Source organism: Triticum aestivum, chromosome 2A (assembly GCF_018294505.1).
Source record: "Triticum aestivum cultivar Chinese Spring chromosome 2A, IWGSC CS RefSeq v2.1, whole genome shotgun sequence".
Classification (NCBI taxonomy): Eukaryota; Viridiplantae; Streptophyta; class Magnoliopsida; order Poales; family Poaceae; genus Triticum; species Triticum aestivum.
In genome coordinates, this window is record NC_057797.1 from 408,022,422 (window position 1) to 408,034,041 (window position 11,620).

The following is an 11,620-nucleotide window of genomic DNA, read 5'->3' on the forward strand; positions in this document are numbered from 1 at the left end:
TCCTCCGGCCGCCCCCTCCTCCCGTCTCATCCCTCCTCCTCTCCTCCCTCCTACTCCTCCGCCTCCCTCCTCCCAACCCCTCCTCCCTCTATCCCTCCTAAACCCTAAACTTTTTTGTATTGTTCTTGTATAATGTAGTTTTTTACTGTTTTTAGTAAGAAAATTAATTATTTTTATTTATAGTAAGTGCTTAGTTGAACTAGTTGAATTAATAGAACTGTTTTATTTTTAGTAACAAAATTTAGGTATATGAGATTTGATGTCCTAATTAAAATTTTACTATATAAGTAGTTTATTTTTAGTAAGAAAATTAATAGAACTACTTTATTTTTAGTAAGTGCTTAGTTGAACTAGTTGAATTAATACAACTAGTTGAATTTATGTCATTATCGCTTTGTCATCAAAGAATGCTATATGAGATTTGATGATCAAATTAAAACTTTACTCGGTGGAATATGCAGGCTTTGTACGGTCGTGTCTCATTGGAGTGATTGTCATCCGAGCTACCTCTACTTCCTCTACACCCGAGTTCGTGAGCTAAAAGTCCACCTCCTCTTTATCCACTTCTCGGTGTGTTGAATAGAGTAGAACTAGGGTATTTAGTCAATGAGCCCATGTGCGAATGCTTATGATAATTGATCCGGATGGAATTGCAAGATTAAGCATGCATCATTGTATGTGTATTAACATCTTTGTATCGCTGGGAAAATCCGAGTGGCTTATGTCTTGCCGGAGTGTTGATTCATTTCCGTTCCGGCAAATTTCAGGCGCTCGGTATATCCTATTTTAGCAAAGGTCATGCCAGATTTTTTTTCGTGAATTTAAGCATAACTTGTGCTAGAATATGTAGGAAATATCGAGTGCCCCGGGTTTGTGTGTTGAGTTTCCTGCTAGTTGCCTTCGATCGATTATCAATTAATGTTTCAACTATGAACACTAGTTGACCCGTTGCGCCAAATGGCGCAGAGACCCACTAAACCCATGTTCGCGATGAAAATAGTTTCCTTTAGTAAGGACGGACGATGTATATACTCATTGTAGTTTGGTAGTAGAAAGTCATATATAAAATTAAACCTATGTTTAGTTGGTTTTGTTGTGGCCCTTGAATCCATATGTGCTTTGGAAAGAAAACATGGTTTAGTTGATTTCGTTGTGGGCAAGCAGGTCATACCCATTTTAATTTGGTAGTACAGAATCCCAATGAAGACCGCGTTGAAAATATGTGTATTTTCAAGTAATCTCCTGTTGCGCCATTAGAGATGGTTTTTTTAAACACAGTACAAACGCAAGCGCTCATATACACGTGCATACACTCACCCCTATGAACGTACACACGCACAGGTTGGTTCGCATTAAAGATGGATTTTAGCTTATTTAGTTGTGGGCAAGCAGGTACCTACACATTTTAATTTGGTAGTATAGAATCCTATTGAAGACCACGTCGCATTGAGAGTAATCTCCTGTTGCGCCATCAGAGACCCACTGAACACCATTTGTGCTTTGAAAAAAATTCCAGTGTCAGTAGCACTATTTGTCTACTACATGCTTAATAGAAGTGCTTTGATCGAAAATGCCAAGCGAAGACCGAGCTCAATGAAGGCCTTTATTTGAAACCTTTAAAATTCAAACTATTCAGTTTCAAAAAATTCTGAAAATAAATACACATATACCTAGATACATAATGTACATGTCTGCAAGTTTTCAGGTCGTAATACAATAGAATGTGAGCAAAAAAGACAAATCTGGAGCCTTTTAGCTTACGTACTCTCATCAAGTCCACAATTTTGGTTTTTTTCTACAGCTCGCAATTCAAGGTATTTCATCCTGAATTTTTTCACACATACACTTTACATCCGCGAATACATGTGTATTTTTTTCAGAATTTTTGAAACTAAAATTATGAAGTTTGAATTATTCAAAATAAAGGGCTCCATGGAGCTTGGTCTCCAAAATGCCCTACTCTGCTTTGATTGTTTATAACTTTTATATGTTGTCCTCTGATAATCTAATAAAACATATATGTTCCGTCGACCACCCACATGAAAAGGAAAGTAAAATACTTCTGTTACTTTCAAAATGACCTCATGCTCAACTCACATATGTCATTAGTTAAGCTCATCGAGACTGAATTCCCTGACCGACCATTAATACATCATCCCCACACTTCTGGTTATGTTCTTTGTAACATGGGACTATTTACATGTGGGACACACTGTTGGCGCTTTTCAAAGAAGTTAACATGTGAAAAGTAGCAGAACCGGTACAGTAGAAAAGGCCATCTAGTTACTGAACTGGTCGTGCATGGCCGTGCATGTACATAGTACATAAACGTTGAATGTTCAATGCCACAGAAACCCCAAATGTTTTCTATTCTTCAGCCTCTAATGCGCCCTGATAGAAGGCTTTATCAAGATAGAGACAACACCCGAGAACTACTGCCACAACCTCATCCATAAATGACATCTACCGAGCATTTTCTGCAACAAATTAAGTAAAGTTTACCTAGAATCCCAATCCATATTTCTCTCCCCTCTCCTGCAACTCGCACAAGTATAACAATCAGTATATATGGACACAGCTGCATGAGGGCACATCAAGGAACAACAAAAAAACACATCAATCAGGATGCTTGTTCAGTATACACACTTTCGCAAACATTATCTTCTCCTTTTCATATTTGATTTCTAGCACATAATAAACACCATCATCCATATTTCAAAGTCTTGGTTGTTAATTTTGCATCATGTGTGTGGCAATCTGGGTTCAGCAAAAGCTCTGAATCTTTTCCTGATAATCTTAGTGTCATAATATAGTCTTCTCTGCCAATGAGTAATGGTTGGAAACAAGAAACACAAGAGGTTTTATATGCTAATGATAATATGCTACATAAATAAATAAATAAAACAGAGATGAGATGAACCAAAAAATTGAGCTTGTAGTACAAATACCAATTACAAACACCTTATCGCAGCTTATAAGGAAATCATTTTGTCAAGCGTATAGTACAAAAACGAAGTACTCTGTAGAAACATACAGATAGAAAGGCTCAATGGCAATGGGCATATCTGCAGCGGAGCCGCAACCTCAAGTATAATTGCCATACTTATCTACACTAAAAAGGATAGAGAGTGACCCATGCATGTGCATTGAGGGATACACTAAAGTTAGTTATGTGCCTAAGCTTGGTTTGTGAAAAAGGCGAAACCAATTATTTATGTGCTTAACACACCAGCAAATCAAATGCAGCCTCCACTACATGTCAATAGTTCCAAGAAAAACAAAAATCTAATATGATATTTAATTGTAAGCATACAACAAATAGTTCCACTCATAAATTGGTGTCGCCATTCCTCAAAATAGAAATTTTCAACCTTTCCATCCTTTTTAAATTACAACAAAGAGTATCACTGTTTAAGTTTCTAAGAAAAGTGGAGAAGAAAAGTTGAGGAGCTGAGGACAGGGAAATGTGATAATTTCAAGGAGATAACTTTGTCTAGTTTTATATCCTATAATGTTGAATTTTGAAAAGGTTTTTCTATTATTATGTTGACACTATGACAGCATGTTTACGCCAGGATAAAATCCTGTCAAAATTATTTGTCTAGTTCAAACAGGATATCATGTTCAAGAATTTGACAATGATAGTATATCATCTGCAATTATTATGCTATATGACATGAAGTGTACACGTTTAACTTGGCAAAACATAACATACACAGGATCGGCAAAAAAATCCCCAGAGCCTTCCTACTCGTCCTAGGCACCTCCCTGCCTCCCTCTCTCCCCTAATCAGGCTAGTAAAAATATAGACCCAAGTTGTATATGAACTTTGTCTAGTTTTATATTCTATAATGTTGAATTTTGAAAAGGTTTTTCTATTATTATGTTGACACTATGACAGCATGTTTACGCCAGGATAAAATCTTGTCAAAATTATTTGTCTAGTTCAAACAGGATATCAAGTTCAATAATATGACAACGATAGTATATCATATGCAATTATTATGCTATATGACATGAAGTCTAATCATTTAACTTGGCAAAACAGAACATACACAGGATCGGCAAAAAAAAAAACCAGAGCCTTCCTACTCGTCCTAGGCACCTCCCTGCCTCCCTCTCTCCCCTAATCAGGCTAGTAAAAATATAGACCCAAGTTGTATACGAATCGTCCTAATCAACAGCAACATGATTTACATTGTCCCTATAAGAATTTTATAGCCTGCAAAGCAGCCTATTCATAGGCCGACAGTGCCCCCGTACCGCCAGTTGCCCAGAAGAACCTCCTATCTGGTGGCAGGGAGACACTGCTTTGGCTCCACCCCAACGAGCAAACCCCATCGTCAATAATCTCACACATGCATGAAAGAGCGGGCAAAAAAACTGCACCGCCAGGGTCTCAAAAATTGGGATCACAAAAGACATAGCAAGGCACATCCTAGCGCAGGAAGTAGTATAGATGAAATAAGCAACATAAGAAACCAAAACAAACAACTAAAGCACGCACGCAACACCTGGTCAGGTAGAAGAATAAACAGTAAGTAATATAGAGAAACAAAATTAAAGAAAACAGAAAACGGAGGCACACAATACAAACCTTGATAGCAAGTCGGGGAACCGGCAACCTAACAGATCGGTAAACGACAAAGCAAGTGAAGGCAACGACAACTGGACCTGCAAAACAAAAGGAAGCAAGGAGCCACATGACGGATAGTGTCAAGCTATCTACTGCGAGGACTATCATGAAACTAAAATCTGCTGTTGCATTACCTACACAGCCTTTGTATATGTTATCAGATTAACATGTATGGAGACAACAGAATATACCAGGGGATAATTAAGTAACACCAGGAAAACTATTACCAGATCACAAACAACGGCAATCTGACAACCAAAGCACAAGGTTGCCAAAGAAAGGCGCACTTACAGAGTCCATAAACAAGATATCAAGTAGAACACATAATATAAAACAGAGGCGTAATTCTCCTCTGTATTCTGATATATATGCTTCAGAAATTTGTACCTTCTCTTCTGTTTGATTTGGTTACCGTAGTTCGATCTTTTCCCTCTGGTGAGTTATGCGCCATCCTTACATGATTCATCAGCATCACCTAGAAACGATCTGAGGAAAAACAAAATCAAAGTGAAATCAAATGGAATCACGTGTAGGTAGTAGCGAAGTACTATATCGAAATCATTTGTTGCAATGTAAATTTGTAAGATACATGCAATTGATATCCAAAGGTCACTATTTTGAATTCTCTCTAAGCATAACAGGCAAAAGTATTAGGTGGATGCAAATGCTCCTATTCTCCTTATTGTAAGTAGACAATCTAAAACCAAGGATGTCATCATAATAACTAAAGGATAAAAGAAATTAAAAGGTAAACATACAGGGGTATACAAATAAGGTTGAAGCATTGCTGGGTACTGGTAGTTGTAAATCTCTTTGTGAAATCGTATTGAATAGGACAGCTTTTTAACAGAAACAAGACAGAAGCTTTACTTCTTAACCCATATATAAGTTGTCGTTGCACATGCCCATAAATACCTACTCACCTACATACACACCTAAGCACAAATACCTACTCACCTACATAAGTTGCCGTTGCACATGCCCATATATTTGGTGCAAGTTGTGGCCTCCTTTAAGTAACATTATCATCACTCTTACCTACCTACACACCATCAAAGGATGAGGTCAAAGCCAAGTGGAACTGTGGAAGTACTAAAGAAAGGGAAAGTGTCTGATTCATAAGCAAAGAGAGCAAGAGACCGAACTTTAAGAATATGTAGGAGGTTTATTAGTAAGGAAATAGTGGTAACCTTTTCTTAGTAAATAAGATCGATGGAAACAAATGTACTTTTCATATGTGACTCCGGAAAAAAAATTAAATATCTTTTCCTTTAGCTGTACCATGACCATATTTACAATGGTCCATCGCACTGTCAATGTACCACAATGTGCATAGCTTATTGATGCTTTGGGGCTAACACATGTTCTTCACAACTAAATTGGTAGAACGATAAACATGATGTTGAGCTAGAAAAAATAGAACTACAGACTGGGAAAAGTTCAGGTCCAAAAGCATATCTGATAGATATGTCTGTCAGGCGTGTCGAACATTTTCTACAGTGAGATAGACTGAGCAGAAGAAACACATTACTGGTTTTCCAAAAACATCTTAAGAAATGGAGCTCTTGGACCAGTGAATTACACTGGTATTCTCAATATAGAATATACCACATCTGCAATCTCACTGGTGAGAACCAGTGAAAGATTAAGAAATTATCTAAACCTATAAGCTTCCATTCTAACTGGCAGGGAAACAAAATGTCAATATCCTCTCACTTAGTTCAGACATGTATAGGATAGTGTAGCAGTACATGTGTGTAAACAGAAACCAAGTTCATTATGGAAACTGGAAAGTACCAACAAAATGGCAGTAAAAGGTTTTTAAGTTTTACGTTTAGTAGCACGGGTAGGAAGTAGATCAGTTCTTTTTTTAGTTCGGGGAAATTTAGGACAATGTAGAATTGCCTAATTATTTTATATCCAAGATAGAAGTATTGGCAGATTATCCTCAAACTATATTCTTTACAGTTATAAGAAATGTTGTCCAATGCAGAGAAATAGGCATGATAATTGATAAGTTTGGTAACTAAGCGTAAAAGACGCTCACTACAAAAATACAGGCCATAGAACTGAAAATAGAAAAACCGATGATAAAGAAGGAGGTAACCTGGTAGAGTGCCACACCGAAGGGCATTTTCCTAAATATGTTTGTAAAACACAACTCACGGTCGATGGACTTAACTAAGGTATTTTTAAGCACAACATTTATAAAGGAAATTGACCATATACTTTTTTATGAATGATGCAAGACTTATGTTTTTTTTGCAAGAATCAACCTTAGCAGGCTGTTGTGTAGAGTTACTGTCAGCGGAAGATGGCGCAGCCAAGAAAAATTGGTTGTGGATTTCTTCTATGCCTGTTGCTCCATCCTGCAGCAATTATTTAGAAAAACAAATAAGATGATTGTCAGATTAGATAAGGCACACTTCTTGCACTGAAAACAAATGTTTTGCATCAATATAATAGATGACCAAAAAATCTGAATACTAAAAGTGCAAGGTGGATATGCATGAGAATGGAAGATCTGAATGTGCAAGTACAAGCATTAAGGAAGGTACTAACTAATTTGTAGCTGTTGCATTGTACAACCTACACACAGAAAACAAATGCCAAGATAGAAAGCTCGCTGTTCTAAATCATATACACGGCCGCTAAGTAAATTACCGAGTTAGTTTAAGCAGCCTAGGAAAGAGAAAATAATCTAGCAAAATTAGGGAATCTAGTACTTACTTACTTACTAAGCCTTTTGTCCCAAACAAGTTCGTGTAGGCTAGATATAAAACCCTTTCACGAGGTCTTCCCAGGAGATCCCCATCCTAGTACTATTCTCGCCCAAATGGGTTTCATACCCAAAGGACTGACTAGTTTTTACGTTGGCTCGCCAAGCCTATCACAACCCTTAGATACTCTTATCATAACTGATAAAAAGGAACTATCCTTGGACATGCTTATTAGTTTTACGCTCAAGAGAACTTATTAGGCAAGTAAACCGTACAATGTGATTTCTTAGGTACTTAGCAATCTCTCATAGGTTAATTAGATGCTCTTTTATTGATTTAGATGTAGTAACCAAGTCATTATGTACCATTTGGCAAGTTCATGCATTAATGCTTCAGCTTTAAGGTCCATCAATCAAAACAAAGCCCAAGCACATACATTGGGCGAATTCCTGAAAGAACAAAGGAACAGGTGAGTGTTATCTATAAAGAAATTAAGAGAATGAAATAGGAGGGCTGATTATTCAGAAGAAAGGGTGGAGTATAATATCTCTATTGGACTCCCAATTAGCAAAAGAAGAAGACATGGAAAGGCATATTCTAAAATATGTGATATATCATTGCCCTTAAAGATTTGAAATTCCATCTATGGAACTACAAAAATGTAAACATCCAACAAATTCAGATGCATGACACAGACAGCCGTACCAATAGACAGAGATGCTTAACTGAAAAGCTAGGAGCTGCATGAGAAGTCATTTGACAAAATGCTCCAACCTGACAATAGGTTGGGTCAGAATATAATATGCTTAATACCTAACCCTTGACAACATCTAAACAAATTAATAAACATTAACTACGTACATGCAGCTCCCACAGATTAGGGCAGTGTGTAATGTTTCATTCTTCTTGTTTTAACACCAAAAGAAAAGATAATCAAGGGAAAATAATTTTTTTCCTTTCTAAAACAACTCAATCTGCTCCTTTAAATTTATTTAGCTGGCAGACATGAACCAACTATGGTAACTTTCTTATCTGGGGCCTAATTTTAACTTGGTACAAAATAAAGTAGTCATTTTTACGTACTAAAACTTTACTTCTGGGTAAGATAATCCAAAATGTAACTACTACAACAGGAGAACCACAGATCAATTTACCATCAACTTAAGATATTGGCGATATAATTGAATTTTTTTAGCATTGTACCAGCCACAAGATTGCCACAAATCACAATCAAACATGTGTGTACGTATCTCTTGTTCTACCCTAAAATTGGCTTTCTAACTCATGCAACTAAGCATAATTTATTTTGCGACGCCCTAGAATATCTGCGGTAAAATTACTTACGAATGCACCGTGAACCCTGCTGTATAACCTGCAATACCATAGTTGTAGCTACATCAACATGGACATATCATCAGTTACTAAAAAAGAACCTTTACATAATGGAAAATGAGTTGTTATTATGCCTTGCTTCTTAGTGGGATGTGCATACCTCTTTGCCTGTCGCTGCTGTCCTCGTCTATGTGCACCACCTCCATCCTGCCTGAATGGTATTATCATGTCAAATAGCTTTGGCCTCCTGACCTGTGCACCTGTCACACCTAACCAGTGGTTAGTGCGCCTAAGAGCTGGCTGGTGGGCCCAGCCAGCTGGCCAGACAAGTGGCGTGCGTGTGTGGGGTTAAATTGGCCGCCTGTGGCCGGGTGTGAGTATGCGTGCATTGTACTCTGAATCTTAATCTTCCCTCTGCAATCCATCTCCTCCTCCTTCCTCTCCAAGCCAACCTCTCGTCCCCCAGCGCGATCTGGATCCTCTCCCTCTCCCTCTCTTCCTGGGGTGTTACAACTGGTAATCAGAGCCACCAAATCTTCCGAAAAATTTTGTTCCTCACTTGTTTGGGGGTCGGTAACATCCACCGCGCCGGTGTGGCTTGCTCCGGCGAACCACACAAAATCCGTCGCGGGGTTCGACGCCCTCTCGAGCAGGACGACGGCTACTTCCAAGGCTTCTGCGGCGACGCGGCAAGTGCTGGCCGCCATGGACGAGGGGAACACCAACATCACCAAGATGCTGGAGTCGCTGCTCGCCAAGATCGACGATCAGAAGGCGACTCACGAGAAGCAGATCGAGCTCCAGGCCGCCTTCAACGCGCAGATCTCGCAAGAGATGCGCGGCCTAGCGCGGCAGCTCGATCTGACGCAGGCGGACCTCGACCTCACGCGCAAGACGGCGGAAGGATCCTCTCCATCAGACTCGGTCACCACGCACATCCACCAGCCCGCGCAACCGCAGCAACCCCCACCGCCTCCGGATCCGTACCGGCCGTCGTCGTCGCACGCGCGCCTGGGCGATCACCGCCCTCCCCTCCTTCCGGTGCCGCCACAGGGAGGGTTCGTCGCCGCTCCGACCGCGTCTCCGCCGGGCTACCACTCCAACGAGTACCACAAGCCCCCGAAACATGGTTTCCCCAAGTTCGACGGAACGGCGCCGTACTTATGGCTGGACCGCTGCCTCGCCTACTTCGAGCTCTACAAGTTGGCTGCACACCAGTGGGTCGCCACCGCCACGCTCTACATCGACGGCCAGGCAGCACACTGGCTCCAAGCGTTCCGCCAATCGCATCGCAACATCACGTGGGACGTGTTTACATCGGCGATCCTGGAGGAGTTTGGCGCCGACGAGTTCGAGATGGTGATGCACAAGCTCCTGCAACTCCGGCAGACAGGCACCGTCGCCGAGTACCGTGCTGCCTTCGACGAGCAGATGTACCACTTGCTCGCACTCGATCCGTCCATCAACACCAAGTTCTTCGTCACGCAATTCCTCCTCGGCCTGAAGGACGAACTGCGTGCCCCGGTGCGGCTCCAGGCGCCGTCAAGCATCACGCGCGCCTCGGTGCTCGCGCGCATACAGGAGGAAGAACTGGGCACGTACCGTGCACGCCCCCGCATCACACCCGCTGGCCGACCACCACCGACAGCTGCCGCGGCCGCGCCACAGCGCGCCGTGGCCGCGCCGGCGCGTGCCCAAGGGGACGAGTACGCGCGGGAGAGGCAGCTGCGCGACTTCCGCCGAGCGAACAACCTCTGTTTCAAGTGTGGGGATCGGTACTCCAGAGAGCATCGCTGCGCCCAGCCCGCGCAGTTGCTCACCATCAACGTGGGCGACCACGGCGAGGTGCTATCCGACGACACCATCCACGCCTTGCAACTGCTCGACGATCCGGGGCCAGCGGCGCAATCTCCTGCTCCGGCCGCGGACGCGCCAGAGTGCTGCCTCCTCTCATCCCAGGCGCTCGACGGCACAGACTCCACAACGACGATCCGGTTGCGCGCCCTCGTCGGGAACCAGGTCATGCTCCTGTTGCTCGACTCGGGCAGCACCCACAGTTTCGTCAACAAGGCCTTCGTCGATCGCCTCGGCCTCGCCACGGAAGAAATGCCGCCAACGGAGGTGCGGGTGGCCAACGGCGACAAGCTCACGTGCACGCGCAGGGTGCCCGGCCTCAAGTGGTGGATGCAGGGTCACACCTTCAACACGCCCATGCGCGAACTGGAGATCGGCGCGTACGATGGCATTCTGGGCATGGACTGGCTCGCCCAGAACAGTCCGATGACATGCCACTGGCAGGACAAGTGGGTGAAATTCCAGCACGACGGCGCAGAAGTTACCCTGCGCGGCGTGTCCACCAAGCCGGCCACCTCCATCAAGGCCGTAGGACCCGAAGAGCTGCGCAAGATGGTGGCCGGAAACGACGTTTAGGCCATGGCCATGGTGGACACATGCAACGGCGCGCCGCGACCGGCTCGCAAGTGTGCAAGCCAAACCCCGCTCGCCGACCTACTCGAGGAGTTCGCCGACGTGTTCGCGGCACCGAAAGGGCTCCCTCCGCACCGACAGTACGACCACGCTGTCACGCTGGTGGAGGGCGCGGTCCCCGCGAACACGCGCCCGTATCGCTACTCGCCTCTGCAGAAGGACGAAATCGAGCGTCAGGTTAAGGAGATGCTGGATTCGGGCGTGATCACGCGCAGCGTCAGTCCATATGCCGCGCCGGTGCTGCTCGTGAAGGACGGCACTTGGCGGTTCTGCGTCGACTATCGCCGGCTCAACGACGCCACCATCAAGAACAAGTTTCCCCTTCCTATCATTGACGAACTCCTGGATGAATTGGCCGGCGCAGCAGTGTTCTCCAAGCTGGACTTGCGCGCTGGTTACCACCAAATCAGAATGCGGGAAGAGGACGAGCTCAAGACGGCATTCA

General features: G+C 43.1%; 1 protein-coding gene across 1 annotated transcript; it reads left to right on the forward strand.

The window, feature by feature from the left end:
- Positions 1–10,019: 10,019 nt before the first annotated feature.
- Positions 10,020–11,275, forward strand: LOC123188825 (uncharacterized). The gene is made up of 2 exons (XM_044601108.1): positions 10,020–10,353; positions 10,411–11,275. Exons 1-2 carry the CDS (start codon positions 10,045–10,047, stop codon positions 11,116–11,118), a joined length of 1,017 nt encoding a protein of 338 aa, XP_044457043.1. The 5' UTR covers positions 10,020–10,044; the 3' UTR covers positions 11,119–11,275.
- The last annotated feature ends 345 nt before the right edge of the window (positions 11,276–11,620 follow it).

Coding starts and splice junctions, on each gene's coding strand:
- LOC123188825 (XM_044601108.1), top strand. CDS start 10,045: ATGGTGATGCACAAGCTCCTGCAACTCCGGCAGACAGGCACCGTCGCC. Junction 10,354..10,410: donor CAGCTGCCGCGGCCGCGCCA/CAGCGCGCCGTG, acceptor GCGCGGGAGAGG/CAGCTGCGCGACTTCCGCCG.